This window comes from Halichoerus grypus, chromosome 12, assembly GCF_964656455.1.
Source record: "Halichoerus grypus chromosome 12, mHalGry1.hap1.1, whole genome shotgun sequence".
NCBI classification, from domain to species: domain Eukaryota; kingdom Metazoa; phylum Chordata; class Mammalia; order Carnivora; family Phocidae; genus Halichoerus; species Halichoerus grypus.
Genome location: NC_135723.1, coordinates 90,550,929 through 90,577,261, shown reverse-complemented (window position 1 = coordinate 90,577,261; position 26,333 = coordinate 90,550,929). Strand labels below are relative to the sequence as shown.

At 39.5% G+C, this 26,333-nt stretch overlaps 2 protein-coding genes across 11 annotated transcripts in view; both read left to right on the top strand.

The window, feature by feature from the left end:
- The window catches only part of PTN (pleiotrophin), a 486,673-nt gene that overhangs the window by 311,625 nt on the left and 148,715 nt on the right, over positions 1–26,333 (top strand). The gene's annotated exons all lie outside the window — the stretch shown is intronic.
- DGKI (diacylglycerol kinase iota) overlaps positions 1–26,333 on the top strand; it is a 419,644-nt gene that overhangs the window by 374,807 nt on the left and 18,504 nt on the right. For all 10 annotated transcript variants that reach the window (XM_078059602.1, XM_078059609.1, XM_078059607.1 and 7 more), the window contains one exon: positions 22,902–22,939. In XM_078059602.1, the coding sequence (XP_077915728.1) occupies positions 22,902–22,939 (38 nt within the window). The remainder of the gene's footprint in view (positions 1–22,901; positions 22,940–26,333) is intronic.

The window sequence follows — 26,333 nt, the reverse complement described above, 5'->3', positions numbered from 1 at the left end:
GGAGGAGGGGTAGAAAACTGTTTGCTTCTATGTTATTAAATATTGTGTTTTCATTGGAAACCTTATATCTGGATGAGGAGGAGTAAGATGGTTAATACACAGTGCAGCTTGAAGTGACAAAGTGAAGATACAGTTCATGATTAGATGCGGGGTCCTATAGAAAACTGACCATATAAGGCATAAATGAAATGTAAAATGTTCCTATTTGTATAATATCAGAGTCATTAAGAATAAAGGCTAAAATTTATTGAGCACTTTTTTTATGCAGAGACACTGTGCTAAAGTACTTCAACTATGTTACTTCATTTCATCTTGAACAAATAGTACACAGTAGATGTGTTAAACAGGCTCGTGGTACTTAAATAAATAACTTGCTTAAGATCACACAGCTAGTAAGTGGTAGAGTTAATTTTCAAACCCAGTTCTAATACCCACTTCTTGCTCATTTATGTACCATGTCTCTGGAAACCAAAAGAAATGATTGTCAGCATTAAGGTGAAGTGATAGAATTATAGAGGAAAAAAAAATTCCCTCTAACAAGAGTTTATTTACTACCGTGTAAGTAATCTCTTTTTAATGACAAAACAAAACAGAACAAAAATAACAAACTGTCTCTCCTGCTGGGAATGATTTGTCCCTGTAGAAAAAGTAAATACCAATGTCACATTCTCTCATAATTAGTTAACTGAGTGAAACCGAAGCTTCAGGGAAACCTGCCACACCAAATCCCAGTGGAAACATTACGTTTTAATGTTACAGCTGCAAGCTGGAGTCCTACCCCTTGTCAGAAGATAAGCCTGGCAGTGACTGATTGCCCTGCCCTAGGAGTTTCCTCAGTATTCAGTGCCTATCACCTCATCATTTAAATGGCCCCAGGAGCCATTCCCGTGCCCAGACTGCTTTGCCTGAGCTCTCAGATTCTGTTCTGTCATCTTAGCCTGCTTATTTTGGGGGGCCTCTGAGAATGTCTCTCTGCCACCTGCTACCTATGGCCCTGCACTGGAAGATTATCTTCCAGCTAATGTCTGCTCACTTCCCAAATACAGGACAGTCACTGACTCTTGCCAGCCAACCATCTGTTTGCTTCCCCTGGCAGTCTGAAGCAGGCATCCCCTTCCTGTCCTCGCTCCTAGACCTGTTGGCAATAATGGCTCTCACATTATATGGTCGCTTTTTTGTTGCAACAGTAACGCAGTGGACAAGGAGGGGAGTAGCAGGTGTATCGGAAATAAAATTTTAACGACCACAATCACTAGCATAAGTGCCCAAAGAGGAGTCTACTATTGGACTTGGAGGCAGTTTTACTTTGCAGTAGTTGTGCAAAAAAACAAAAACAAAAACAAAATAAAACCCCCAAATGACACATTGTGCGGTGGCCTAAAGCTCTCTAATATATCAATAACTATCTCTTGGCTCAAAATCATAGATTGATTTTTTTCTACAATATAAACATATATATATATATATGCAATTTTACTGACATAGATAATATTCATAAAAATGTACAGAACATTTACCAGCTCAGTTTAAATGATAACCAAAAGGAACTATTGCTTGCCAAGCCCCCAACCTAAGAAATAAAACATTTGTAGTCCTCTAGAAGCTTCATGTTTCCCTTTCTGTTTACATTCCCTTCCCTCTCCTGCAGAGATACCTCTATTCTGCTTTTTTGCTAAGAATTTCCTTGTTTCTTTTGATCATTTTACTACATATACATATATTCCACATATGAATGTGTGTGTATGTGTGCATATATAGATTGGCTTATATTGAACTTTCATAAATTGAATCCTGTTGTAAATTCTTCTGTGATTTGCTTCTTTTGTTCAAAATATTTTTGTGATGCATCCTTGAGTGCCATATTTATTTCATTAATTTTTCATGTTGTATAGTATTCTATTGTATGAATAATATATACCAATTTATTTATCCAAATTCTGATGAATGTTTGTATAGACTCCAGGTTTTTTGGTTTTGTTTTCTTGCTATTGCAAACAATATCATTATGAACATTCTTTTTCATAACTCCTCCGGCTTCCATATGTAAGCATTTTTCTAGGGTTTAAACCTGGGGATGGCATAGTTAGGTGATAGGTTATACACCTATTTAAGTTATCACATAATGACAAGTTGTTTTCCAAAGTAATCATTCTAGTTTACTCTCAGAACTGCAGTTAAGAAGAGTTCCCATTGACCCACATCCTTGCCAACTCTTGATGTTAACTGATGAAAAATATTTTGCCAATCTAGTGGGAGTGTCAAATGGTATCTTGGGGTTTTAATGTGTGTCAAATGATTACACATAAGATTAAGCACTTTTTATATAATCCTTTTGTGTTTACCTTTCTATGAAATGTCGCTTTATTTCTTTTGCCCATTTTTTGCCCCACTGGGTTGTCTTTTTCTTAATGATTCATAAACATCTCTGTAGATTCTAGGTAAAAGTTTTTTGTTGACTATGTGTGTTGCAATTTCTTCCAGTTTGTGATTTATCTTTCCAAACTTTTTTTGAGGAATAGTTATTCTTTAATTTAATGTAATCAAATTATTAGTATTTTCTCTATGGTGTCTACCTTTGGTATGTTCTCTAAAGAAATCCTTTCATAGGATAGAATATCCTAAGAATATTCTCCCATTATCTCTTCTACTATTTTTGTAGTGTTCACCTTCAATTGTGTCTTCATTATTTTGGAAATGCTTTTGTGGTTTGATGAGAGGTAAAGATCCAGTTTTATTTTGATTTGTTTCATGTATATAACCAGTCATTATTGTTTAATCCTTCACTGACTTGCAAAGCCTGTTCTATCTTCCCCTATATGTGGGTTTCTAGATTCTCTTTTCTGTTTTATTGATCCATATGTCAATTCCTGTACAATGCACATTGTTTTAATTGCTCTAACTTTGGTGTAAATCTTGCTATCTGGGAGAGCACATACTCTAAAATTTGTTCTTCTTCTATAATGTCTAAACTGGACCTTTGCTCCTTCCTATAAATTTTAGAAGCCCTTCACCAAGTTTTGTGTTGTAATTTTCATGTAAATTGCATGAATCTAAAAATCAGTGTAAAGAGAATTGATATTATGACAATAAGTCTTTCCATCTCAAACCGTATCTGTTTACATTTAATTGTTTATGATCCATAGAATTTCATAATTTTCTTCATGAAGGGTTTGGCCATCTGTTGTTAAATATATTCCTAGGTACTTTACATTTTTTGGTGATCTTTTCTATTTTAAAAATTGTATTTTCTAAATGATCATTGTTGGCACAGTAAAGTGAAATTCACTTGGAATCTTGTTTCAAGGTTCTTGCTTCAAAATCTTGAGTCAAGGTTCCTGCTAAACTTTTTAAATTCATAAACTTTACTTCAAGCGTCTTTTATGAGGAAGGAATTCTGCAGAGGCATTATCATCTGCAAGTAATGAGAATTTTGTTTCATTCTTTCCAGTGACTATGCTTTGTTATATATCTTTCTGGTCCTTTCTGTGCTGATTAGAACAGTACAGTATTGAATAGAAGTAGAGATAGTCAGCATCATCGATTTTTCCTGATCTCAAAGTGGCTGCCATCCATAAGTCACCAATAAGTGTGAAGTTCACTGAGAGGTGAACAGCCCTGTTTTGTAGATAGCCTCTTAAGGATTTTCCCTTTCATCCAAATGTGTTAGATTCAACAGGCATTAGAATTTAAATGAATACTTTTTTTTTCATCTTTTGAGATACTGATTTTTTTCTTTGGTGTTACGGTGTGCTTCAATTTCTAGTAGAAACCAGTATCATATGCATGAGATAAATTCAAATTGGTTATTATATTTATCTCCTGTATATATTGTTGGATTCAGTTTGCTCCTATTCTATTTAGAATTTTTGCGTCCATGGTCATTTGTGTGACTGGCCTCCCATTTTCCTTTCTATTGTACAGAGCATGCATGGTATACCTAGCTTCATAAAAGGAACTAGAAAATTTTCCCCTGTTTTCTAATCTCTGGAAGACTTTGTATAGCACTTGGTTTATCAATCTCTGGAATACTTTGGAAGATCCCATCAGTAAAACTATCTAGGGATGGCATTTCCTTGGTGGGAAAATTTCAATCGCAGATTCATAGTATTTAAAGAGCTAGTCACATTCTCTATTTCTCCTTAAATCAGTATTGGTAACTATTTTTTTTAGGAATTCATCTATTAAAGTTTTTTTCATTTTTGGCATAAATTTTTTATATCTTGTTATCTGTGTAATTTCTGTGAGATCTGAGGTTACATCTATCTTTTCATTCTTAATATTGTTTAAAAGAGATAACAGATAACAAGATATAAAAAATTTATGCCAAAAATGAAAAAAACTTTAATAGATGAATTCCTAAAAAAATAGTTACCAATACTGATTTAAGGAGAAATAGAGAATGTGCCTGCTTCTCTTTTTTTGTGTCTTTGCCCTCCCTCACCCCCCACAGAGCCTTGGAGCTCTCATTATTTTATAGCTTTTTTCAAGAAACTGTTTTTTAGCTGCATGGTCCTCTCTATTATATATTTGTTTTCTGTTTCATTGGTTTCTTATCTTTATAATTTCCTTTATTCTAAACATTTGGCTTATTTTTATACTTTTTTCTACTTTTTTCTAACATAGACTATTTTATTTTTTTAAAGGTTTTTATTTGAGAAAGAGTGAGAGAGAAAGAGAGAGCATGTGCAGGAGCAGGGGGGAGGGGCAGAGGGAGAAACAAGCTCCCCACTGAGCAGGGAGCCGAATGAGGGACTGGATCCCAGGACCCTGGGATCATGACCTGAGCCAAAGGCAGACGCTTAACCGATTGAGTCACCCAGGTGCCCCCTAACAAAGACAATTTAAGTATACAAACGTTACCTGAATGCTTTCTCTTCTCTGTGTATCTCCTTCTGAAATTCTGTTTAGATGCATGATAGACCTTTTGATGCTATCCTGTATGTGTTCTACTCTCTTTTATATTTTATTTCTCCTTGTTTCTCTGGAATGCATCCTAGATAATTTCTTCAAAGTTGTTTTCTTGTTTTTTACTGATTTGTATTTATGTGTTTTAGATTATTCTTTGAGCCACTCATTTCCTTGGACCTTTATGCACCAGAATTCTTTAAGTCCTTCAGAGAGGTTTGCCAATCACCAAAGAAAACTACCAAACTTGATTAATTTAAATTAAATTCTCCATTGGTGAGTTTGTGTGTGTATGCTTGTCTGTTTCTTGTTTAAGCTACATAGGGAACGCAGAGACATTAATTCAGAGTGCATAGTATTCAGTTGATGGCAATAAATTCACGTAAGAGTTTCCTTGTTTTTGGTTTTATGTCCACACAACATCAAGTTTTCTTGTTAGATCCCTTATAGGCTTTATTTATTATTCATCTATACTGATTTAGCTCTTCAGGGGCACAATTTTATGTGGGGTTCTATTTGGGCAGGTTCCTGGCTTTATCTTCTGTGTATCCCATGTCTCACAGACATCAAAGAGTGGCTCAAAATCCTCAGCGTGTGGCAGAAACCTTTAGGGCATCAGGTAGTTTGGGTACCTGCTCATCTGCTAGGGTCAGTGGATTCACTTTATTTAATGGATTTATGGATTTCTTACTGTCTCTCTTAATAGCAGGGAGTGAGTGTGTATGATGAGCTTTACTTTATTTTTGTTGTAAAATGAAACACAATATACAGCTTGGCATATTATATTTATATATATATATAGGCATATATATATTATCATGGTAATACCTTCATAACCATCACTCAGGCCAAAAAATTGGAATTCCTTCCATGTGTCTCCATCCTAATTGCATGTCTCCAGGCTCTAAAAGTAACCATTATCTTGGCTTCTGTTTTTTTGTGTGTTGTTTTGTTTCTTTTCTTTTCTTTTTCTTTTTTTTTTTGCATATCTATAAAATCTTATCACTCACTCTAATTTTATCTAGCACACTCTAGATACTATAGTTTCATCTTGCCCATTTAAAAAAATATAGTATGTCTTTTGGGTCTCTTTCAAACACACATTCTCCATCTATTCCTTTCTTTTACTTAGAATTTATCTTTGAAGTGCTCAGGCCATTTGAACTGCAGACTTTCACGCAGGGGGGATTTTGCTGAGTGAATGAACACTGACGCACAGAGGCCTGATCAAACTCAGGTCTGATTTTGGCAAGTCTATTGGTGAGAATGTGTTCTTTGATCAAGGGCAAGTGATGTCTGGATTTCACTGTTTTATTGATGTCCAGTACCTAGATTTATTAATTGGGGTTATAAAATTGTGCTGTTCTAATTCTACCTTTGGGAGTTTTCCACTTCTGTCATTTTATAAAGAGCCACTTCATCTCCTCTACTATTTGATTACTCAGTGAAACAGGCCCATACAGGAAAACAGAATAAATGTTCAAGTCTGTCCTTTTATTTATCTGGTTATCAAGATAATTAGTTGATTCCCTATCACTGTAAAAAATGACCAAGTTCAAAAATCTTGATGAATTCCTGATTTTTTTTTTTTTAAGTAGGCTCCATGCCCAGTGTGGGGCTTAAACTCACGACTCATGCAATCAAGTCGCATACTCTACTGATCTAACCAGCCAGGCACCCGATGAATTTTAACACATTTCATGGGCTTCAGTGCATTGCAGTTATTATTCTTATCGAAGTTTAAATTTTTCTATCTTTGGCAAGAAGGCAGTCCCTTCTTGTTGACTTCTAAGTCTTCCTAACATTATCCTAATATTCTTAGATAATTTCCTTGATACCCAGCATTACAAGATGTTTCAGGCTCATCTTTTGTAGTTCTTGCTTCTTGCCCTACACGTCATTTCTCTAAAACCTCTTAGATTCTTTCAATGAAAACTAGTATTTCAAGACCACAATTTGGGCACTAGATACTACTAGTTCATTGTTTCTGGTTGAGCAGAGATAAGACAATTATATTTGCATTCAGGATTTATATGTGTGTGTGCGTCTATACGTGTGTATATTCACATATATGTGCTCAATCTTTTATTTTAGCCCACACAATTCAGTTAGAATTACTGAAAGGAATTAAAACATATTTCCTTGCATTTTTATTGATTTATGATATATTGGTATTAAGATCATATAGCCACTGCATACTATAATTTCTCCCTTTTAATATTCATTTTTGACCTAGTTGCAAAAGTAACTAATTAATGCTCATCACAAGTCATTATGTTGAAGTCTCTCTAGTTATTTTGATTTTCTGAACCACGTTTTCCACTAGATCCCTTAGGAAAATCTCTTGAAAACATTATTTTTTTGAGTTGTTTCACGTAATAGCTTTTCTGGGACTTTTACCTTAAAAATTAGTTGTGGTCCATACAGACTCATCATGTCACATGTCGCATAAAGCATTGCTTTTAAAGTCTGGGTATTTTCCTTATAAAATTCTTTTTTTTTTTTTCTAGATACCCAAAGGATATATTTTCTTAAGACTTATTTATTTTAGAGAGAGGGCATGAGCAGAGGGAGGGGTAGAGGGAGCGGGAGAGAGAGAATCCACAAGCCAACTCCCCAATGTGGGCGGGGCTCGATCCCACGACCCTGAAATCATGACCCGAGTGGAAACCAAGAGTTGGACGCTTAACCTACTGAGCCCCCCAGGTGCCCCAGGATATTTTTATTTAATGTCCAATACCTTTCCGAAAATATACCTTGGTGTAGATCATTTTGAGACATTCCAGTTCTCAGATACATGATACGCTATTTAAATGTGCAGTTCATTTTTGAAATTCAGAACAGTGTTCTTGAATAAAGTATTTATATGTGTTCTGTTCTTTCGCTTTGGTTTTCTTCTGCAGGAGCTCCTTTTGTATGTTTGATCTTCTCTATGTATCTTTAATATTTGTCATTTCCTCTCACATTCTTTTTTGCCCCTTTCCTTACTTTTTTAAGAGTTTCTTTATCTACTTTTCTTCTACTTTTCTTCAGACTTTATTGGTTGAATTTGTTTCTGTGTCCCTTCTAGTTTGTCTTCATTGGAAAATGAGTTTTTCACTTATTTCTAGTTCTTTGTTGAATGACATCGCCTCATTTCTGTATTATTCTGATTCATGCTATTCTTGAGATTGTGTATCACTTTACTAATGCCATTAAGCTTATTTGAAATAGTATGCTACTATTTTTTGAGCAAGATTTTGTGGTACACTTTCATTGCTTCTAAGATTTTATTCTGTTCTTTATTCTTTTTTTTCCTAAAATAACTTCATAGGATATTTTACTTCTTTCTTTGCTATTTTTATATGAAATTCATTTTTCTGAATTGTGGGAAGAAAAATACGTTCAGTTAGCTATTCTCACTTCAGAGGGCTCTTTTTTCTATTGGTTTTGTGTCCTGTTGAAATGTGATGGCTTGCTTTCTCAGACTTCCTGGCTTTGATCCATATCCTCACTTTTATCCAGACCTCTTCCTTTACTCCTATTAGCCGTATTCAGCTCAGTGTGTATTCTACTCAGAAATTCATCCTCACTTTGGGTCCTGTCTTGAAGGGGCGTCCTAGGTGGTCAGTTTTGAGAGTTCCCAGGAGCTGCAATGCTCTGGGTAGTTCAGTTTTTACTGGGTCTCCTTGCATGGATTTGTCAAGGAAATGGGAACAGCTTCTGCGGCTGTTCTCATACAGGCACCCTGGACTTTTCCACGACCACCTGTTGGCTGTTTTGTGGCATTCCTGCCATCAGGTGCGTCAGCCACCCCACTGCCTCCCTGTGCAGACACTGGGAGAATGCAGGTCTTTGGGCTGTTAATGGCCTCTCCCCAGCCATTTGTAATCTTGAAGTTTATGAGGATATCTTGTTACCTCCTTTTAAGGATTGACCATGTGTTTTGGTTCTTTTACCGAGTTTCTCTCTCTATGTGGAGTTCCAGATGGGCAGTAAGGAGGGCACTTGTTGTGATGAGCACTGAGTACTGTATGTAAGTGATGAATCACTAAATTCTGCGCCTGAAACTAATATTACACTGTATATTAACTAACTGGAATTTAAATAAAAACTTGAGAAAAAGACAAAAAAGAAACAACAAAAAAGCCTGCTGCAACTATTACCACCACCTTCCCATATTTCCTGATTTTTAAAAATCCATCATCTTAACTTAAATTGTTAGGGAAGGTTAGTGTCTGTGATTCCCCTTATTATCAAAAAGAGAAGCCTATATTCATCTTTATTCAAATAAAAGTTAAACATCTTGGAACTTATATATATTTTTAAATTTCTGCTATCTCCTGAAATTGAAAAATTAAAACAAGAATAATTGATTTTTGAGAAACTCAGAATGGAGGGATTAATTAAGGTTTGGGTCCTTGTGTTTCAGCAAAATAATTTCAACTACTCCTTTGGAACTATGTGGGTTAATATACTCTTAGACGTACTTAAAACTTAAAAAAATGTCAGTGTTTATTAAAACTTAATCAGTGCCAGGCATTGTCCTAAGGTATGTTCCGTTCAGGCTCAGAGAGGTTAAATGCTTTCTTTTAGGTCACACCAAACTAGTATGTACTGAACCAACTACTCCAGATGTTTTAGATATATTTATTCTATGAAACAATCATAGTAATACTACTATTCCCACTTCACAGATGAGGAAACTAAGGCACAGACCTTTTAGGTGATTTTCCAAGGTCCCATGCACAGCTGGTAAAGGTTAGAACTTGGATTTACACTCAGGTAATCTAGATCCAGGTCCCATTTTCAGCCACTCCTCCATACAGTCCCTCAATAGCATTGTGAAGGGTTGAGCTCATGTAGTAGGAAATCTTGATTCTTTCAGTTGAATGGAGATCTCCTAATTATTGGGCAGTAATTCATCATTAAAAATGAGGTATATGTATTTTTTCATATCAGTGACCAGTACCCTTGACACAGAACAATTCAAAGATGTGTTCTTGATCCACTTCTATGCTCATACTTCCATAATCAAGGTTCCATAATTGGAACCCCAGGATCCAATGAACATGAGGAGAAGAAACTAATCAAGGAAACAAGTTCCTGTCAATAACATCCATTTTTAAAAAGGTAGAATTCTTGAAAGGTAGCTATTTCCTTAAGGAAATATCAAAACAGGAAGACAATATTATGACCAGAATAGTAATGTAGATTTGAAAAGTTAGATGTTTTTCCCTGTATTTTCTATAAGTTGTTTATTAGTAAAATGCAATGAGTAAAGTAAACTCGGCTGATGATACTGATGGAAACCTCACGGATCTTTAATTGCCTCTCTGGGAAGAGTTTTCAATGTTGGCCATCACAGTATGCCACTTTGCAATGACTTTGGGCTAGCTAATGCTAAGTTGCGAGAGTGTTCTTTTTTGCCCCATGTTCTGTTTCTGACTACCCAATCCCCCATTGGCTTTTTAATTAGATTCAAACATTTTAGTGCTCACTTTTGAGGCCCTTTCTTACCCTGGTTTAGTTCATGTTGCTTTAGTGAATTATTTCTACTCCCCTGCTTGTGGGCCCCTCTCCAGGTTCATCTCCTTTATATTCACCCAGCCATATGGTTTGTATCACCTCCTACCATCTCCCTGGCAGACCACCTTCATTGTCTTTCATTCAAGCCCCTCTTTGGTGCTCATTAATTCCTGCATGTTGGAACCACCTCCATAGATTCTAAGGACAAACAATGATGAATTTTCCCGACAACTCAAATGCCCACGATTTTCCCTTCCCTATTCACTTACTGTTTTTTTGAGTGTATTCCAAAATTTTTTCCCCATGGGTGGTGTTAGCCTTCTTATTTGACTATGAACCCAGTGAATAGAGATGTTGCCCCATTCTATCCTGTGCCCTGGCACAGAATTGATTTTCTCTATACAAATCTGTTACATTCGCTGCAGTATGTGGTGTTGGCAAACAGAAACTTTCAATACGCATCTTTGAATTCCATTGTAGCCTCATTAACATTGTTCCCTGTTGTAGAAGATAGGTTAGTCCTGGTCCTTTTCCAAAGAAATTCAGTTGGTAATGTGCTGGAAAAAAATGGCCTTTTATGGTGGTCTCACTGGGTGCTCCCCAAAGACTGTGTGAAAGGAAAGGAATAAAAATGACAGCATGCTTTTCTTTGGCTAGCCTTCTTTCACATTTCCTAGGAAAACAGACAATCACTGCTGATTAAAAAACAAAATAAAACAGAACAAGCAAACAAAACAAAACCCAAACCCCTGGGCTTTCCAGGATCAGGTTATATCACTTTCTATGTGTCCTGACCCTGCTCTTCTCTCTCCTCCCCCCTTCTTAAATCTCACTGTTGACTATAACCACATAATCCTTTGATCCTGTGGTTTCTTTGGAGGGCTTTGTTGGTGATCATCATCTAATTATCTTTTGAAGCCTCATTAGAGATGAGTATATGTTGAGGAGGAAGAGTGCTCTTTACTGAGATTTACCTATAACTTGGCTTGAGATTCTCTGGCCTCAGAGAATATTCTAAGTATTTACAACATCTCGAAATAAGAAAGTGACAAGAAAGGAGAGAGGAGGGGAGAAGGCTAACCCCCTGGTTTGCTTGTACATGGATGGGTCAGAAGAGGTCATCAAAGAAGGTTGTGTGTCATGGCTCCTCTGGCCGGGGATGAAGCTATCACAGATTTCATGCCTGCAAATCGGTCACTTGTCCCCCAGGTAAGTGTGTGAAAGGGCTTGGCAGGTGCCTGACTTGGTCTCCAAGTAGTCATGTAGAAGAGCAGAAATGAAGAACCGAATTGTGCTTACTTTTCAAAGTATACTATGTTTACTTAAGCTTTCTAGTGTATGAAATGATAGGATCTGAGCTGTGTTTATACCCATGTCCCCAAGGGGCGGGGCAGATACATTGACAGTGATGGTAGTACAGTCCTGAAAGTAGTGTCACTGTTACTCCATTTGTCTGTTGTCTACTTGACTAGAGAAACCCCAGGATCCAATGAACATTTTTTCCCCAGTGAGCTCCACCGAAAGCTTATTTGTTCTTTTGATGCCTTCCTCCCGCAAAGAACTGTGTGGGTGCTGGTGACTACTTTCCCTGAATGATGATCTTGGCCCAAGCCTCCCTTATCATGCTTACCAGGTGCAAAACACTAGAATGCCTCGTCACTTTTTCAGTCGGTTCCTGGAAGATTAGCCTTCGGTATTTTGTAGTATGTTCCATCCTGGCACGTTCCAGTTGGAAGCATTTTTTTTCTGGGTGAATTTTTGTCCACGCTGTCTACACTAGCTCCTTGGAGTTGTAGAAATGGCCATCAGTCAGCTTGTTTTCAAGCTAATGAGGTCAACGAAATGCTGCCTCATCTGGCCAGCCTTCTGAGTCAGTCCTCATTTTCTGGGTGCTCCTGGGTGCTCTGCATTTCGGGGCACCATGGTCGTAGCCACACACAGCGTGCCTTCTCCCGGTCAACGTGGCGGCCCACGAAGCCTCAGTTTGTTGTCCTGAAATGGGGATGATGACAGTTATCAGTACAGATCTAGCAGTTGTATCATGAGGATTAATTTCGATAGTATTCAGCTCCATGCCTAGCACATAGTTTACTTGCAAATATTCACAAAAGAAAGGGACAGAGCTGGAGAGTAGATGTGCCAAAGAGAGCAGGAGAAGTTATCAGTGTCAAATACCCAAAATGGGAATATCTTTTTTCTATAAATAGACCTGATATGTCATATTTGCATGGATTTAGGATATTCTTCAAGCGTACTGGTTTCTAACTTTGCTGGAACCAAACATGTCCTTCAGGTTACAGCCCAGTGGGCAGAGAGTGACTCGTTTTGTTCTGGGCAGTGGACACTTGAGTATGGATGGTAGCGTCGGGCAAGGACGAGAGTGTTGTCTCAGAGTGGGGAGGACCCGGCCAGGCCCCGGCTCTGTTCTCCGCAGGGTGGGGGAATCTGGGGCAGATTGTTTCCCCTTAGGCCTTGGTCTCTTTAGAGAGCAGGCTGAGCTGGCTGCCATTTAAGGCTTCTTCTGTCCTCTAGACTCAGGCCTCCGAGGCACGGAAGAATCCTGGGCAATGAGATACATGAGGAGAACCCCAAAATGTCACCTTCAGTTTTGGAAGGGTATTTGGGAGACACCCATGTCCTGCTTTCTATCGGGCAGGCGTATGGATGCCTGCAGAGGAGTGCCGGCCTGTTACTATTTCTGCTTGTGACGACACACAGACCTGCTGTTTCCACACCTTACCAGGTACTCGCCTCCTGAAAAGAAAGAAAATCATCTTTGCAAGTGCATAAGTGCTGCAGGCAGCTTTCACACTGGTAGCTTTCTTTAATAAGGTAACAAAATACATTACTACTTAATTAGGCAGTTTCCAGCTTTTCTCCTGACAAAGTGAGGCCCCAGTGCCTATTGAAAAAGGGATTTGTAATCAGCCAGAGCCCCCTCAATTTTGTGCAGTCCGGTGACACTTCCGTCCGCTCTTGTGCCCTACTAAGTAAAGGCAATTATTTTAGCCATTGCAAAAAAAAAAAAAAAATTAGAGGTGGTGTTTTATAAGACCACAAAAACGGTCATTGAAACCATATCGTTTGTGTAGCTGCTTATTGTATTTCTCTGACCATGTGCCTCTCTGGGCCTCATATCTTCCCTAACTCTCTGGGCTCCTTCTCATTCTCAGAAAGCATGGCTCACCCCAAGATGTTCTTTGGGCTCTGATTTCCCAGTGGTCTTTCTATTTAAGCTGCTTTTATATTTGAGAAAGAGAGTGATAATCTTGGCCAAAGTTGGATTCTGAAAATGGAGTTGGTGAGTGATTTTCAGTGACATTAAAAAAAAAAAAAGTTTTTGGCCTCACATCACTCTCTGCGTCTTGGAAGCTGTTCTCCCGGGATGCGCTCTTCACTCCCTCCCTGCCTCCTTGCCCCCTACCCCCATTCTTGACATCCCACTTTATCAAGTGAAACTGCTTATCGCTTATTTACCCATGCCTCTCAGCCAGCTGGACGTCTCCGTAGAAAATTCTCCATCCGTATTTTCTGCCAATGCAGATCTTCCCTTTATGGACACTGTCTTACAACTTCCCTAGGAAATCATTCCATACACCACTCTCTTTCCTTAGCAGTCAGGGGCTCCGTGTGGATGTGTAAGGACACACGTGTTACTTTCTAGATAACTCTTTTCTTCCTTAAGAATATAGGAGTTCCTGGGGCACCTGGGTGGCTCAGTTGTTAAGCATATAGGAGTTCCTAAGAAGAATGAAGGTTTAGTTTTTATTTCCCTTCACAGCAACTGGTAAAATCTGTTCTTTAGTAAATATTATTGAAGATTTGTCCATATACTGAAGCCTATTCTATTTTGTATCTTCCGAACAAGCTTCAGAACTAACCATTTACTTTAGAATTCTTACTTTTAAGGTGTGATGCTGCTTAAGTCAACTTAGCGTAATGTCCAAGTAAAAGTTAAAACTTATTGTTCATTTCTCTGAAGTAAAATACTTTATTTTTCTATGCTTTCAGTTAGTGTTATGCTGATCTGGGGAAGGTTCAAACTTAGCATTTGATTATAACTTAGTTACAAGTACAAATTGTATTTACACTTAAAGTGAAGCAGGCTCTAGAAACTATCTTTTTAAAAAAATTGTATACTTTTACTCTGTGTGCATTTTGCTTGTGTTTGTCTCTGAAAGTGACTTTGCTGTGTTAACTCCTCCCTGGTTTTACTTGTGTTTCAGTGAGGAGTGTTTTGGCTAAACCTGTTCTTAGTTCAAAAGGCCTTCACTATCCAGAGTGGTCAATGTGCTGCTAGGCAGTGATAAGGTACTTACTGTGCATCCCGATGACCCATAAACCCATCATCTTTCTGAGCTCCAGAGCACACTCATCTGTACTTGGATCCTGACCTTAAACACTATTTCCCATATGCAGTCTTGATGTTTGGTTAAAACCAATAACCATCCATCACTTTCAGGACACGTCAGATCTGCTCGCGGCTATCACGGAATGAAATATGAGCACAGCTTTTCAACCTAAGTTCTTTTTAGACATCCTGAAGGACACAGCTACAATATATCAGATGAATTCAAGGAGACCTCTCGTAGGAGGAAGGCGGCCTGACGTTGAGAGGCGGGATGAAGCCAAGGCGCTGATGCTATCTCTGCGGTCCTCAGTCAAAGTCATTAGGAACAACGTCCAGCTTCTACTTGGCACCTTCCTCTCACCTGTGAGGTGAAGGAAGACCTTATTTATTAGTTCTTTCATTTCTCTTAGCCTCTCAGGATTATAGCTTTATCATCCAAATGCCGGGAAAGCAAAAATAAAGTTCATCAATCGAAGTTAAATTCTCTTGACGTTCTAGAGATGGGGGACTTTTGGAGAAGGCTAGAATTTTCTTTTAATCTCCTCCATCACTAAAACACATATAGCGTACTACGGATTTTAATATGTAACTACTTTATTCAAATGTTAAAAAGGAGAAAGAGTGTTATCATGTACTATGATTATTTGGGGTTCATAAATATGAATTTAATAAAGTGTAACCAGATTAAAACCCTTTACATATATGAAAAATCTTCCCTGTTGGTGGAGGCTTAATAGTTATTGGACAAAAATAGTTGATGGGATTCTGTAATATTGACACTAAAGAGGAATTGATATTTTTCTAGTTTTAAAGGAATAGTTGGATATTACTTTAGAAGGTGGACTCTATTTTTTAAAAAGTGTTGGCTACTACATCCAAAGATCATAATATTAATATATCATTACTAGAGAACATACTAATTTTGAGTTGCATAGATTCTCAGGAGGATATTTTCAAGAACCTCTCTCATCCCTCCTGTGACTATTGGCATATATTTTACACAGCTGGCTGAAAGTAACCTACCGTGACTGGGGAAGACCAAGGAAGACCTGTGAACTTGGCTTCTCTAGCCCAGTGCTCAAAGCAAATTAACCCATGAAATTTCTCTTAACACTGATCCAAGGCTTACGGCTGATGTTCTAGGAAATAACTATTGCTTAGTATAGGGCTCTGATTTGACCCATAATATAAATACTTCTGGTTTATTGAGACACTTATGATGTTGTTTTGCTGCATCTAATGAACACTATTAGGTACCTGAAAAGATAGGAAAATATTCCCAACTCCAAAATTGACTGCCGGGTGTAGCAAGGGCCAGTAAAGTGGGCTTTCTTCCATTCCTTAACATGTCTTCCTTGATTCGGGGTTGGAAGAATATTGAATGATAGCTCGCAGAATCACCAGACCACAGGTATCAACCAAGTATTTATTAAGCACTTCATGTATTTCTTGTACTAGAGCTTTTATTGAAAGATGGGATATAGATAAAGAGAAAAAAAAAAAAGTGAAAACCCAGCCCCTGTGCTTGTGGCTTAAGGGCAGAGATGGGGTTTCCACATGTGCAGCAACCAGAGAACAATTTCACAACCACAGGTAAACAAATGGGCTGTCGGGGAGAGACATCTGGTCCCCGCGCTGTTTATAGCTAATTCTAGTGGGGGAAATAAGAGAAATAGAACCAACTGCTTTGGAGGGGAGCATGTCCCAGTCCTCTGGCAACAAGGTGCAGGTTTTCTGCCAGGAGGGAACACTGGATAGGGGGCTGTTTGTTTTTTCTCCAAACAGGAAACTCCTTCCATGCCAATAGTAGCTTCAAAAGGATTGCTGCAGCAGATGGAAAGAACCCATATGCATTCATGCATTCAGTTAGCAGGGACTAATTCAATTTGAGGATTAACCCTGTCATTAGAGAGAAACAAAACCTATTTAAGTCTGCCATCTATGGTTACACGCTCTGAGCACATTGGCACAGGTGGTGGTTGAATATTAGACCATTGTAGCATTTCATGGCCTTCTGATGCCGCTGATGGATTAATCCCAATGAGGAGGAGATCCTGGAAGTGTGTGCTCTGAGCCCTCCACTCTGTATTTTGGCAAAAGAGGAGAAGCTTCTACTTGCCTTTCTTCCTCCTGCTCCAAAAAGCTGATCCTTGAGATAAGCAGTTGTCAGCCTTTTGCATTTTTCTACTGAGATACTCATGACATAAACAGATGATATTGCATGCAAAACACACGCCCATAGAGGACACAGGTAACAAAGGCCATTCATGGCCATTTCCCAATGCTAACCAAAAGTCAGTGTCAACCCTCTTACTCAAAGCGCATCACAATGTAAGTGCATGATGTGAAAGACTGAATTTTCTAAAAACAGTCACAGCATGATCTCCCATCCCACACATTCTTTTTGCAGTATGACTTTGACATTATTGTCATTGAGATGTGGAGTCTGGGTCTTCTTGAATATGGGCAGACTTAATTAAGACTGTAGCAGCAGAAGTGACACCCCATGATTTCCAAGGAAAGGTGACTTCCACGAAGCTTTCTGGGGATGGTTGCCTTTGAAACCCAGTCACCATTTTGGGAGGAAGCCCAAGAAGCCATGGAATGCCATGCTCAGGGAGTGAAAGCTCCCAGCTGAAGCCAGCACCCAGTTTCCTGTCGTGTATAATCATCTTGAAAGTGGGTCTTTGAGCTCTCAGTGGAGCTGTCCCACCTGATGCCAGGTGGAGGGAAGACAAACTTTTGGCTGAACCTGGCCCCAATAGCAGAGTTTTGACCAAACATAATTGTTTTGTTTGAAGCCACTCTGTTTGGGATGATGCAGCTCTCTGTGGCTGCCTAACAGTTATGCAGTCACAGAGAGCTGATACAGATTTGTGCATCATTGTAAGAATAATCTTGAATTTGTTCCAATATATTAAAAACCCTCAGTATTTTAGCTATTAACAAATAATTTGGCACGTAGCTTATTATCGGTTGTCAAAACCTCCTCTAGGCTCATATTAAAATGCAAAGGTCTTTCAAAATATCTAATTCCTCCTTTCTCTCAGCTCACCTTGTTGAGTATGACTATGTAAAATAATACTAATTACAGTCATTTTCATGAGCTGCTTCTCATTTATGCCTCATTAGCATAATTCACAGTAGTTATCCATACCATTAAATGAGTGTTAGTTACCTTTGCCGTATCTGATGATTATACTAAGTTCCATTTTGGGGAGCTAAGCCGTCACAGTTTGTTGTTCATGTCCCATGACTGACTGCTTACAAAGTACAAAAATTGGACAGAATACTTCTGATAAGGAAAATGCAGGAAAAGCTCTGCAGAAGTAGGTATCTAAAAGAAGTAGGCTCTTGAGCAGCTGACAATGCAAGCCATCTGGCACCTAAGCAATGAGTAACTTTGAATAAAGGAGAAGTAGGAAGATGCCCATCATGATCAGATCAATGGAACTGTGAATGCAACATCTGCCCTGGGTGCACTCGATATGCAGTGTCTCCTTTGGCATGAAAGGAGTTGGACCTTGAAGCCTTAAATTGACTTCATTTTGCATGTGATGCATTCATGAAACTTTTCTTTGGGGTTGTTTTAGTTTTTGCCCACCTTTCTCCAGGTTCAAGGGGAAACAGCGTGGTGGAAGGAATTCTAACATAGGGGTCAGATGCAATAACATAAGAAAATGTAAAAGAAACAAAGAAAAAAAAATAAGAGTCTCTCTGTCATCTGGATTGCTAACTATCTGTGTGACCTTGGAAAAGTCCATTTACTTCTCAAGCCTGTTTTCTCATCTATGAAATGAGAAGTTTAGGCTAGGACCCAAAATAGCTCCGGAATGTAGAATATGACCGCTTCTGAAGGGACAGTTCTAGGACGTGCTTCTTGCTTCACAGATGAAATTTAGGAGTAAAAAGTATGCAGAACTTGGCAAAGCCAGATATATATTTATGCTTCTCAGTGCAGCAACTGATTTCTTCCCCAACCCAGGGCTCTACAAGCTATTCTTTGTTCGATGGTGGTTGTTTGTACTTTTAATTTTTTTCTTCCATAAATTTTTTTTAAAAAGATTTAAGTGACTGCTATCATTAGTAGGTGACAAGCAGTTTGGAAATAGAATATTAATTTAAGAACTGAGAAATAACATGAAAGCTTAAACTTTTTAAATAGACCTAAGTGTTCAGAGTTGAGACTATATGATGTAGTTATTTCAGTTGATTTATTGGGAACTCATATACGTGGCTTTGCCAAGCCCTGTATACATTTTATTAAATATTTTCATTGGCATAGCAAAAACTGCAACCTTAAACTATCCCTTTGGAAGTAATCATATGGCAAACTCTACAGTTGTAATTGGCCTTAATCTAACCTTCTCATTTCATCGGTGAGAAATGGTTCTTTTTCTGTGTCGTGAGGTCAAAAACACCAGGATTCCATGGTGTTCTACATAGGAGACTGTAATAGTCAGTCCTCTGTTCCTTGAGCTGATTTGAAAGGCAGAGTTCCAAAAGTATTGACTTTGTCTTCATTTTTCTAATGAGAGAACTGAGAGTGGTAAACTATAACTTGCCCAAGGTTACAGCCAGTTCATGGTGCTCCCAGGGACTCACAGGCAGTCTGATTCTTGGCTCAGTTATGATGTATCCCTTCCTAATTTGGACTTCTTGCCAAAATGCCAGTTCCCTAAGAGGACGGAGTTTGCTTTGTATGGAGGTATCCCCAGAACCTCAAACAGGGCCTGGCAGGGCAGGAGCAGGTGGCCAGCCAGTGACCCTGTGGATTGTTTTGTCCCTATCCTGATTCCAGTGGGTAGCCATTGTGCCTTCATGCACGATTTCTGAGGATATGCAGACTGCTGGGAATCGAGGCCCTAGAGGGAGAGAGTAAGAAGGAAGATGGGGGATTCCTTTTTGGCAGTCCTGACTTCTCAGTCCCAGGATGTTTACTGGATAACAATTTATGGGAAGGCAGAGCACTGAAGGAAATATCAACCACTTCATATGAATTAATGGTTCTGCTTCTAAGCTCTAAAAATGACAGATCTCTCAGTTCTCTACTCCCTTACTCTCCTGCCTAACTACATAAGTTTCTGTGATTTAATTGTCCAGGAAACTTACTATCCATCTACTCAATTACCTTTACGTCCCATCAGCAATTTGACTTCCCTTCTTTGCATTTGGGATCATGATTTCCCCAGTTGGAAAGAGTTTTGGAAAAGGCAGGAAGGTAAGCTTGGAGCTCAAGAAATAATAAAGAATAATACTGTAATCATAACAACTCATTATTTGTTTTTGAAGCTTGATCTTTCAGAAGGTTATTATCTGGAGTTGAATACTAATAGATTCAAGCTGTCTTTATGCAGAGGAAATCTTAAACAATAGTGTTCATGGGGAAGGACATTAATCAGGAGAAAGAAGTGAGCCTTGAGCCTAATAATGTTTGCATAATAGCTACCCTTGGGTGTATTGCTTGACTTAAGAATAAATATCCCCGCTTTCCATCTCCAGTACAATTGGAAATTATTTCTGGTTATGATTCTGTTATATGATCTTCTACCTGTTCATGGGGACTTTAAATCGGGAGGCTGCTGGAAACCAACAAACGTAGCAGTACTTGTGAATGAGTCTGGGGTAGACATTTAAAGAGGCTATAATATTGGGCAATCTGGAGAAAATGAGCGGAGAGCAGGTCATAATTCTCTTTCCAGGAGGGGAAGGTGGGATCAAACTGGCATGGTTGACATTTATATGCTTCTCTGGTGTACTTTTACCTCTGCAATGGTTTCTCACCACCTGCAGGATAAACTCCAAGTGCCTTATCTTGACAGAAGAGGTGCTCACTGTGGGGGGTCCCTCCGACTCTGCAGCACCTTATCTGCAGCCACTCCCCACCCCAGGGAGGATGATATTCAGCTCTTCGAAGGTTCCCTTAGACATCACAACTTAACTTCCATGTCTTTGTTCGGATCCTACCTTCGTCTTGCAAGGATTTTCCAAATCCTCTTTGCTAATTAATTCCACTTACCACGGAAGAGTTGGCTTGAACTTCGCCTCCTCCAAGAAATCTTTGAACTCCCCAGCTAACCAATAAGTTTTCCCCCAACTTCTGATATTTTTCTTTCTTTTCGTTCTTCCTCCCTCCTTTTCCTTTCCTTTCTTTTTCTTTTCTCTCTTCCCTTCCTGCTGCTCCTCAAATAGACTTTGTCCTGGGGAATTCCTTTATTGTCTTGATTTGCTGCTTATATATACCAAATTTTATTACAGAAGTGCTTTAAAGTAATGAACTCATTTTTCTTCTTTTCTCTCTCTTTTCTCTATTTCTCTTTTCTTTTTCTTTTCATTTCTGGGAAATGTTTCAATATAATCTTGAAAAAGTAAGCACTCTACTGTTTTGAACTTATAAAGCTTTCATTCGTTGGTTTTGTTCTTATGATAGAGAGATGAGCAAGACAGCTATTTATTATACAAATAAGAAAACTGGTTCAGAAGCATTGACTTGTTAAGCTTACATGTCTGCTAAGTTAGAGATTAGAATAGACTAGACTCTAGTCCAGTGCCTTTTTTTTTTTTTTTTTTAATTTTATTTATTTATTTGACAGAGAGAGACATAGTGAGAGCAGGAACACAAGCAGGGGGAGTGGGAGAGGGAGAAGCCGGCTTCCCGCAGAGCAGGGAGCCCGATGTGGGACTCGATCCCAGGACGCTGGGATCATGACCTGAGCCGAAGGCAGACACTTAACGACTGAGCCACCCAGGCGCCCTAGTCCAGTGCCTTTTTAAAAAAGAAAAAAAATTATTTATTTATTTTGAGAGAGAGAGTACACATGCGTGTGCAAGTGGGCGGCCCAATTGTCACCATAATGCAGGTCCCTGTGTCCAGTCCAGGCCTCTGTCCGGTAGAGCTCCACTAGCTCTGTAAGGCCTGGAGAAAAGGGAAGGAAATAGTCTTTATAAGTTATCAAGTTTATAGTATTGTGAAAAGGCACTGCACTGGGGCGCCTGGGTTGCTCAGTCGGTTAAGCGTCCAACTCTTGATTTTGGCTCAGGTCATGATCTCAAGGTGGTGAGATTGAGCCCCAAGTCAGGCTCTGAGCTCAGTGGGGAGTCTGCTTGAGATTCTCTCTCCCCCTACCCCTCCCACTCATGCTCTCTCTTTCTCTAAAATAAACAAATAAATCATAAAAAAAGATAAAAATAAAATGACACCTTAAGAAATAAAATTTAAGTTACTTCTAAAATTTTGTGCTATTCAAGCCTTACAATAATCTATTTTTTCGGTAGTCCTAGAATCTAGGTATTTGTTTTTCTAAAGGACCATTTCCAACCTAATGCACATGTTCCCTTCAGGAACCAACACTGTCATTAGATGCTCACACATCCTGCCCTCTCTCACCAGTCCCCTCCTCTCCCTCCTCCTCTACCTCCCAAGTGACTTGTATGTGCGCTTCGACTTTTGCCCCTGGAGTTACATATTTTTACAATTAGTTTAGGTTTCCTAAGTCTTTGAGTTCTTTCCATAAGAGTCACCAGTGGATTAGATGCTGACCGTATGGTTATTTTCTTCAGAACATAAAAAAGCATGCATGTTCTTTCCTCACCACCTCCAGTCCTCTTCATTTCCATAACGGTAGGTGTTTGTCTCTCACTACAGAGCAAAATTATTAGTGATTTTTGGAACCCCAAGAGGACCAAGTGGAAGGAACTGGAAAGAAGGGAGCAGAAGCAGTCACGGTTAGGCAGCCAGTCCACCTCATAGATGAGTTGAGAGCACCCATATGATTTCATCAATCATTTTAGTCATTCTGTAAGATTTAGACTTGCTGGTTGACAGATGTGGAAACCGGGCTCAGAGGGTTTCCGTGATTCACCCACAACTTGTGTCGGAGCTAAGATTTGAATCTAGTCTCTGTGGCTCCAAGTTTCATGAGGGGGTGTCCAGGTAGGATAGAATGGGTGCCCGGGTAGCGAAGGGATGAAGGGAAGGCTTTAGCCTGTTGCAAGATTCAACCTTTGGCATGCTTCTCCTTCCCTGATTCCTACCCCAAACGTAGACTATTTCTACAAAATATGGATCCAGCCCTTTGGGATTTTTTTAATGAGAGGGTCTTCTACTAATGGGGCATCTCTCTTTTGTCTCCCACAGCAATTTTGCAGGCAGTAATAGCTGGTGATCTTATGAAGGTAAGATATGTTCCTACCCAAACTTTTGGTGATTCTTTAAGAACTTTAACATCATTTCTCACCAAATAGTCATGATCTCTCGTATGTCATGTATCATCCCCCTGCCTGTGCTAAATGACTTGGAAGGGGAAGGATGCTCTTTTGAGGACCGGGCAGGGAGGGCCAGAGGAGTCTTCACAGCGTCTCCACATTTCCCAACAGTGGAGAATGTATGCAGGGGTACCATGCCGGTTGTCTTGACTAGTTAACATGGGCTGCACGTTCCCCGGATGCAGTGCTCACAGTGTCTGGAATTCCTGCTCTCTAGAAGCTGATATTTGCAGTTGAAAGGTTTCTTTTTAGACAGGTCTTGAAATGAGTTCATCTGTAAGAATTATCTGGACAACACCCAGAAATACATCCTCCAGGCCAGAGCCTACAGCTTCCAACATGATTACAGTTTTGTACTCTGGGGATCACAGTTAAACCAAAAGAACATGCTCCGTCTCATCTCCCTCGAACACTTTAATTCATGCTTATGTTTTCTTAGTTCAGAGAGAAGGAAGTGGTCCCTGCTGCCTCTAGAGGGAATGCACATTCTGGAGTCAGACTGCCTGGGTTCAGATCTTGGCTCTGCCATTCACTGTATGTGTGACTTTGTATAATTATCTGATTCCCTCTGCGCCTCAGTTTCTTCATCTGTAAACTTAAATAATGTTGCCTCTCTCCTTTGTTGTGAGGATCAACTGTAACAATACATGTAAACCTCTTAAGACTGTTTTTATTCCATAGAAGGGACTCTAAAATGCTAGCTAGTAGTGTTAGTCTGTGTTTTTTTTTAATAAACATAGTGGAGATGCAAATATTTGTTATATAGTATAGTCCACGAGTATTCTAAAAGCTCTATTTGGTCTCATGTCATTTTCAGGCATTGGGACTCATGACTGCCTGTATATCCCTGTATAACCCACATTGGCATCGATCTGCTCTGTAAGATCAGCAGCTGTGTAGGGACAGAGGCTCTGCCTTACTCACCAGCCTGTGGAATATGGTGCCATTGCAGATCGAGAACCCAAAAGCCTTAAAAGAGAGCTGAGAAGCACTGACCTTGCATGCAACTTCTTTTGAAGCACATCTGTTGAATCAACTGAGAAACCTCTGGGCTACAATGTTAACAGGTTACTAATAGGAAAGAAATGGCGAGAAGGTTGCAAGCATCTTGATAAACTGCCATCTTTAGACACATAATTCTGGAAATGGTGCCTGTGGCACAGTCGACATCGAAGAATTGTCACCCACAAGAAAAAAGTACTTTCCAAGCAGTGTACCTGGGAGTTTGATGCTATTGCCAAGCAGTGGATTGAACCAATATTATCCAGACTCCCTGCAAGGCCTTATATTAGATGCTTTGGGCAGTAAGGCGTGATTCCTGCCCTTGCAGAGCTTCTAAGCCAAAAAAATGTGCAAACTACTGTACATTTGAAATCTTTTTATCTCATTTTGCATATGCTTTTAGTCTAGGCAGCATATTTTTTGGGTCCCTGGTGTATACAACCCCACTTTTTTTGTACTTAATAGAGAATTATTTGAAATATGGGAAATTGCCATATTCAGTAGGTTGTCTTACTACGTTCTCTGTTACAATCATTTCCTAAGTGCCTAAGAAATTACTTAACCTTATTTATGGAAAGATGAAATACAGTGACTTAGTTTTTCTTTCTCATTCTTTTTTTCTCTTTCCTTCCCAAGTTTTTCTTCCCCTTTTCTTTCTTCTTTTCCACCTTCTTCTGTTTGTCTATTCCATGCCATGCAGAAAGCAGAAGAAATATTAGATACTAAACTGTGTGCGTGTCTGTAAGAGAGAGAGCACACAGCAGACAGCGGAGAACCGAAGACCCCAGGAGCCATCCGGTGTGAAGGCTGTTGGGAGCGTCTGCTGTGCACCTGAGCTGCCTAAGATACCCACGGACTAACTTCATGTCCGCAGTGTCCAAAAACCCCACAGAAAGGCAGCATCCAGGCAGCTGATGGATTGGGTCTGTGCTGCTCCACTGAGCCCAAATCCCTTATGGATCTGCCTATGAAGAAAGGGAGTGTCATTGTAAGACTAATGTTGAACAGTACTGGATATGCTTAGATTCTTTCTGGAAAACTATTAGCTACCTCTTGCTATCCTATAGCCTCGTAGTTTAGGGAAAAAGTCCCCATATGTTCTTTACTTCCATTCAACTATTCCTTTTTGGCCTATTTTCTAGGAAGCCTTCCCTGACTCTTTTTTCACCCCGTGATAACCTCGTTATGTTCTTCTCCATTCCTGTATGTGTCTTTGACATCTGTCTTCCCCATGGATGGCGAGGTCTTGAGGCCAATGACCAAGTCCTATTCATCTTTGTTTCCCTGGCATCTGCCACATGGCAGTTCCATGGTTGGATATGAGTTTACTTTCTTTGACCTTATGAGATGCTTACTTTTTTTTTTTTTTTTTTTAGTGTGCCATCTAACTTCTTGGTGATAGATCCATTCCTTTTGCTTGGTACCTGCCGGGTTATTGTATTCTTCTTTGTCCTGAAACTACCTTTTAGAAGTTCCAGAAAGACTCTTTTTGTTCTCCTATACCACTCTAGGTATATCTCCCATACCCTGGAGAACAGGGACCCATTTACACTTTCTGTAATGTTCAGTATTTCACGAAATCAGACCACATCCTCATTTCGCCACATGATTCTCGGGCTGCAAAATCTGTTGGTCCTTTTCCAGTCTGTTCTCACAATATAGGTATTTTAGGTTTCTCCTGCCACATTCTCTGAATCCTTTGGGTTCTCATCCTGTGGATCATCTGTAGCCTCACTGGGCATGGATTGGATGATTAACAGAAGGCGTGCTGGCTGGGTTGCAGCTCTGGAAGAAGAAAGAGGCTGTACACACGTGTGCCACCATCTCCCACGGGAAAATGGGAAGGAGCTTCTGTATTTGGTAGCTAGGTTCATTAGAGGTTGGAGAGAAACCATAGGCTCGGAAAGGAGCTTAGCTACCAGACACCAAGCTCTTCCTGTCTCCGGCCTTAATTACTCTTTCACTCAAGAGAAACCCGAGCCAACATAGGAAAGCGTTTCTTCTCTTTGCTGCCCTTCACTCTCTTAGGACAGCGACCAGTGCCCAGAAAAGAAAAAGACATCAAACAGAGAAGAAATAACTCACTCAACACATTTCAGTTTCCACATTTTAGTGCCCACAGACCCTCTCCAGAGTGAGGGGAGACACTGGCCAGCTATCTGAGTGCTAACACGGTGCAGGAACGTTGCTTCCTCACTTTGACTTCTCGGCGTCCTCTGAGGCTAGAAACATTTGTGGTTTGCTACATCACTCTTATTTTATCACCGGTTAGCTGTACTTTCCCTTGTTCCGGACTCTGCCT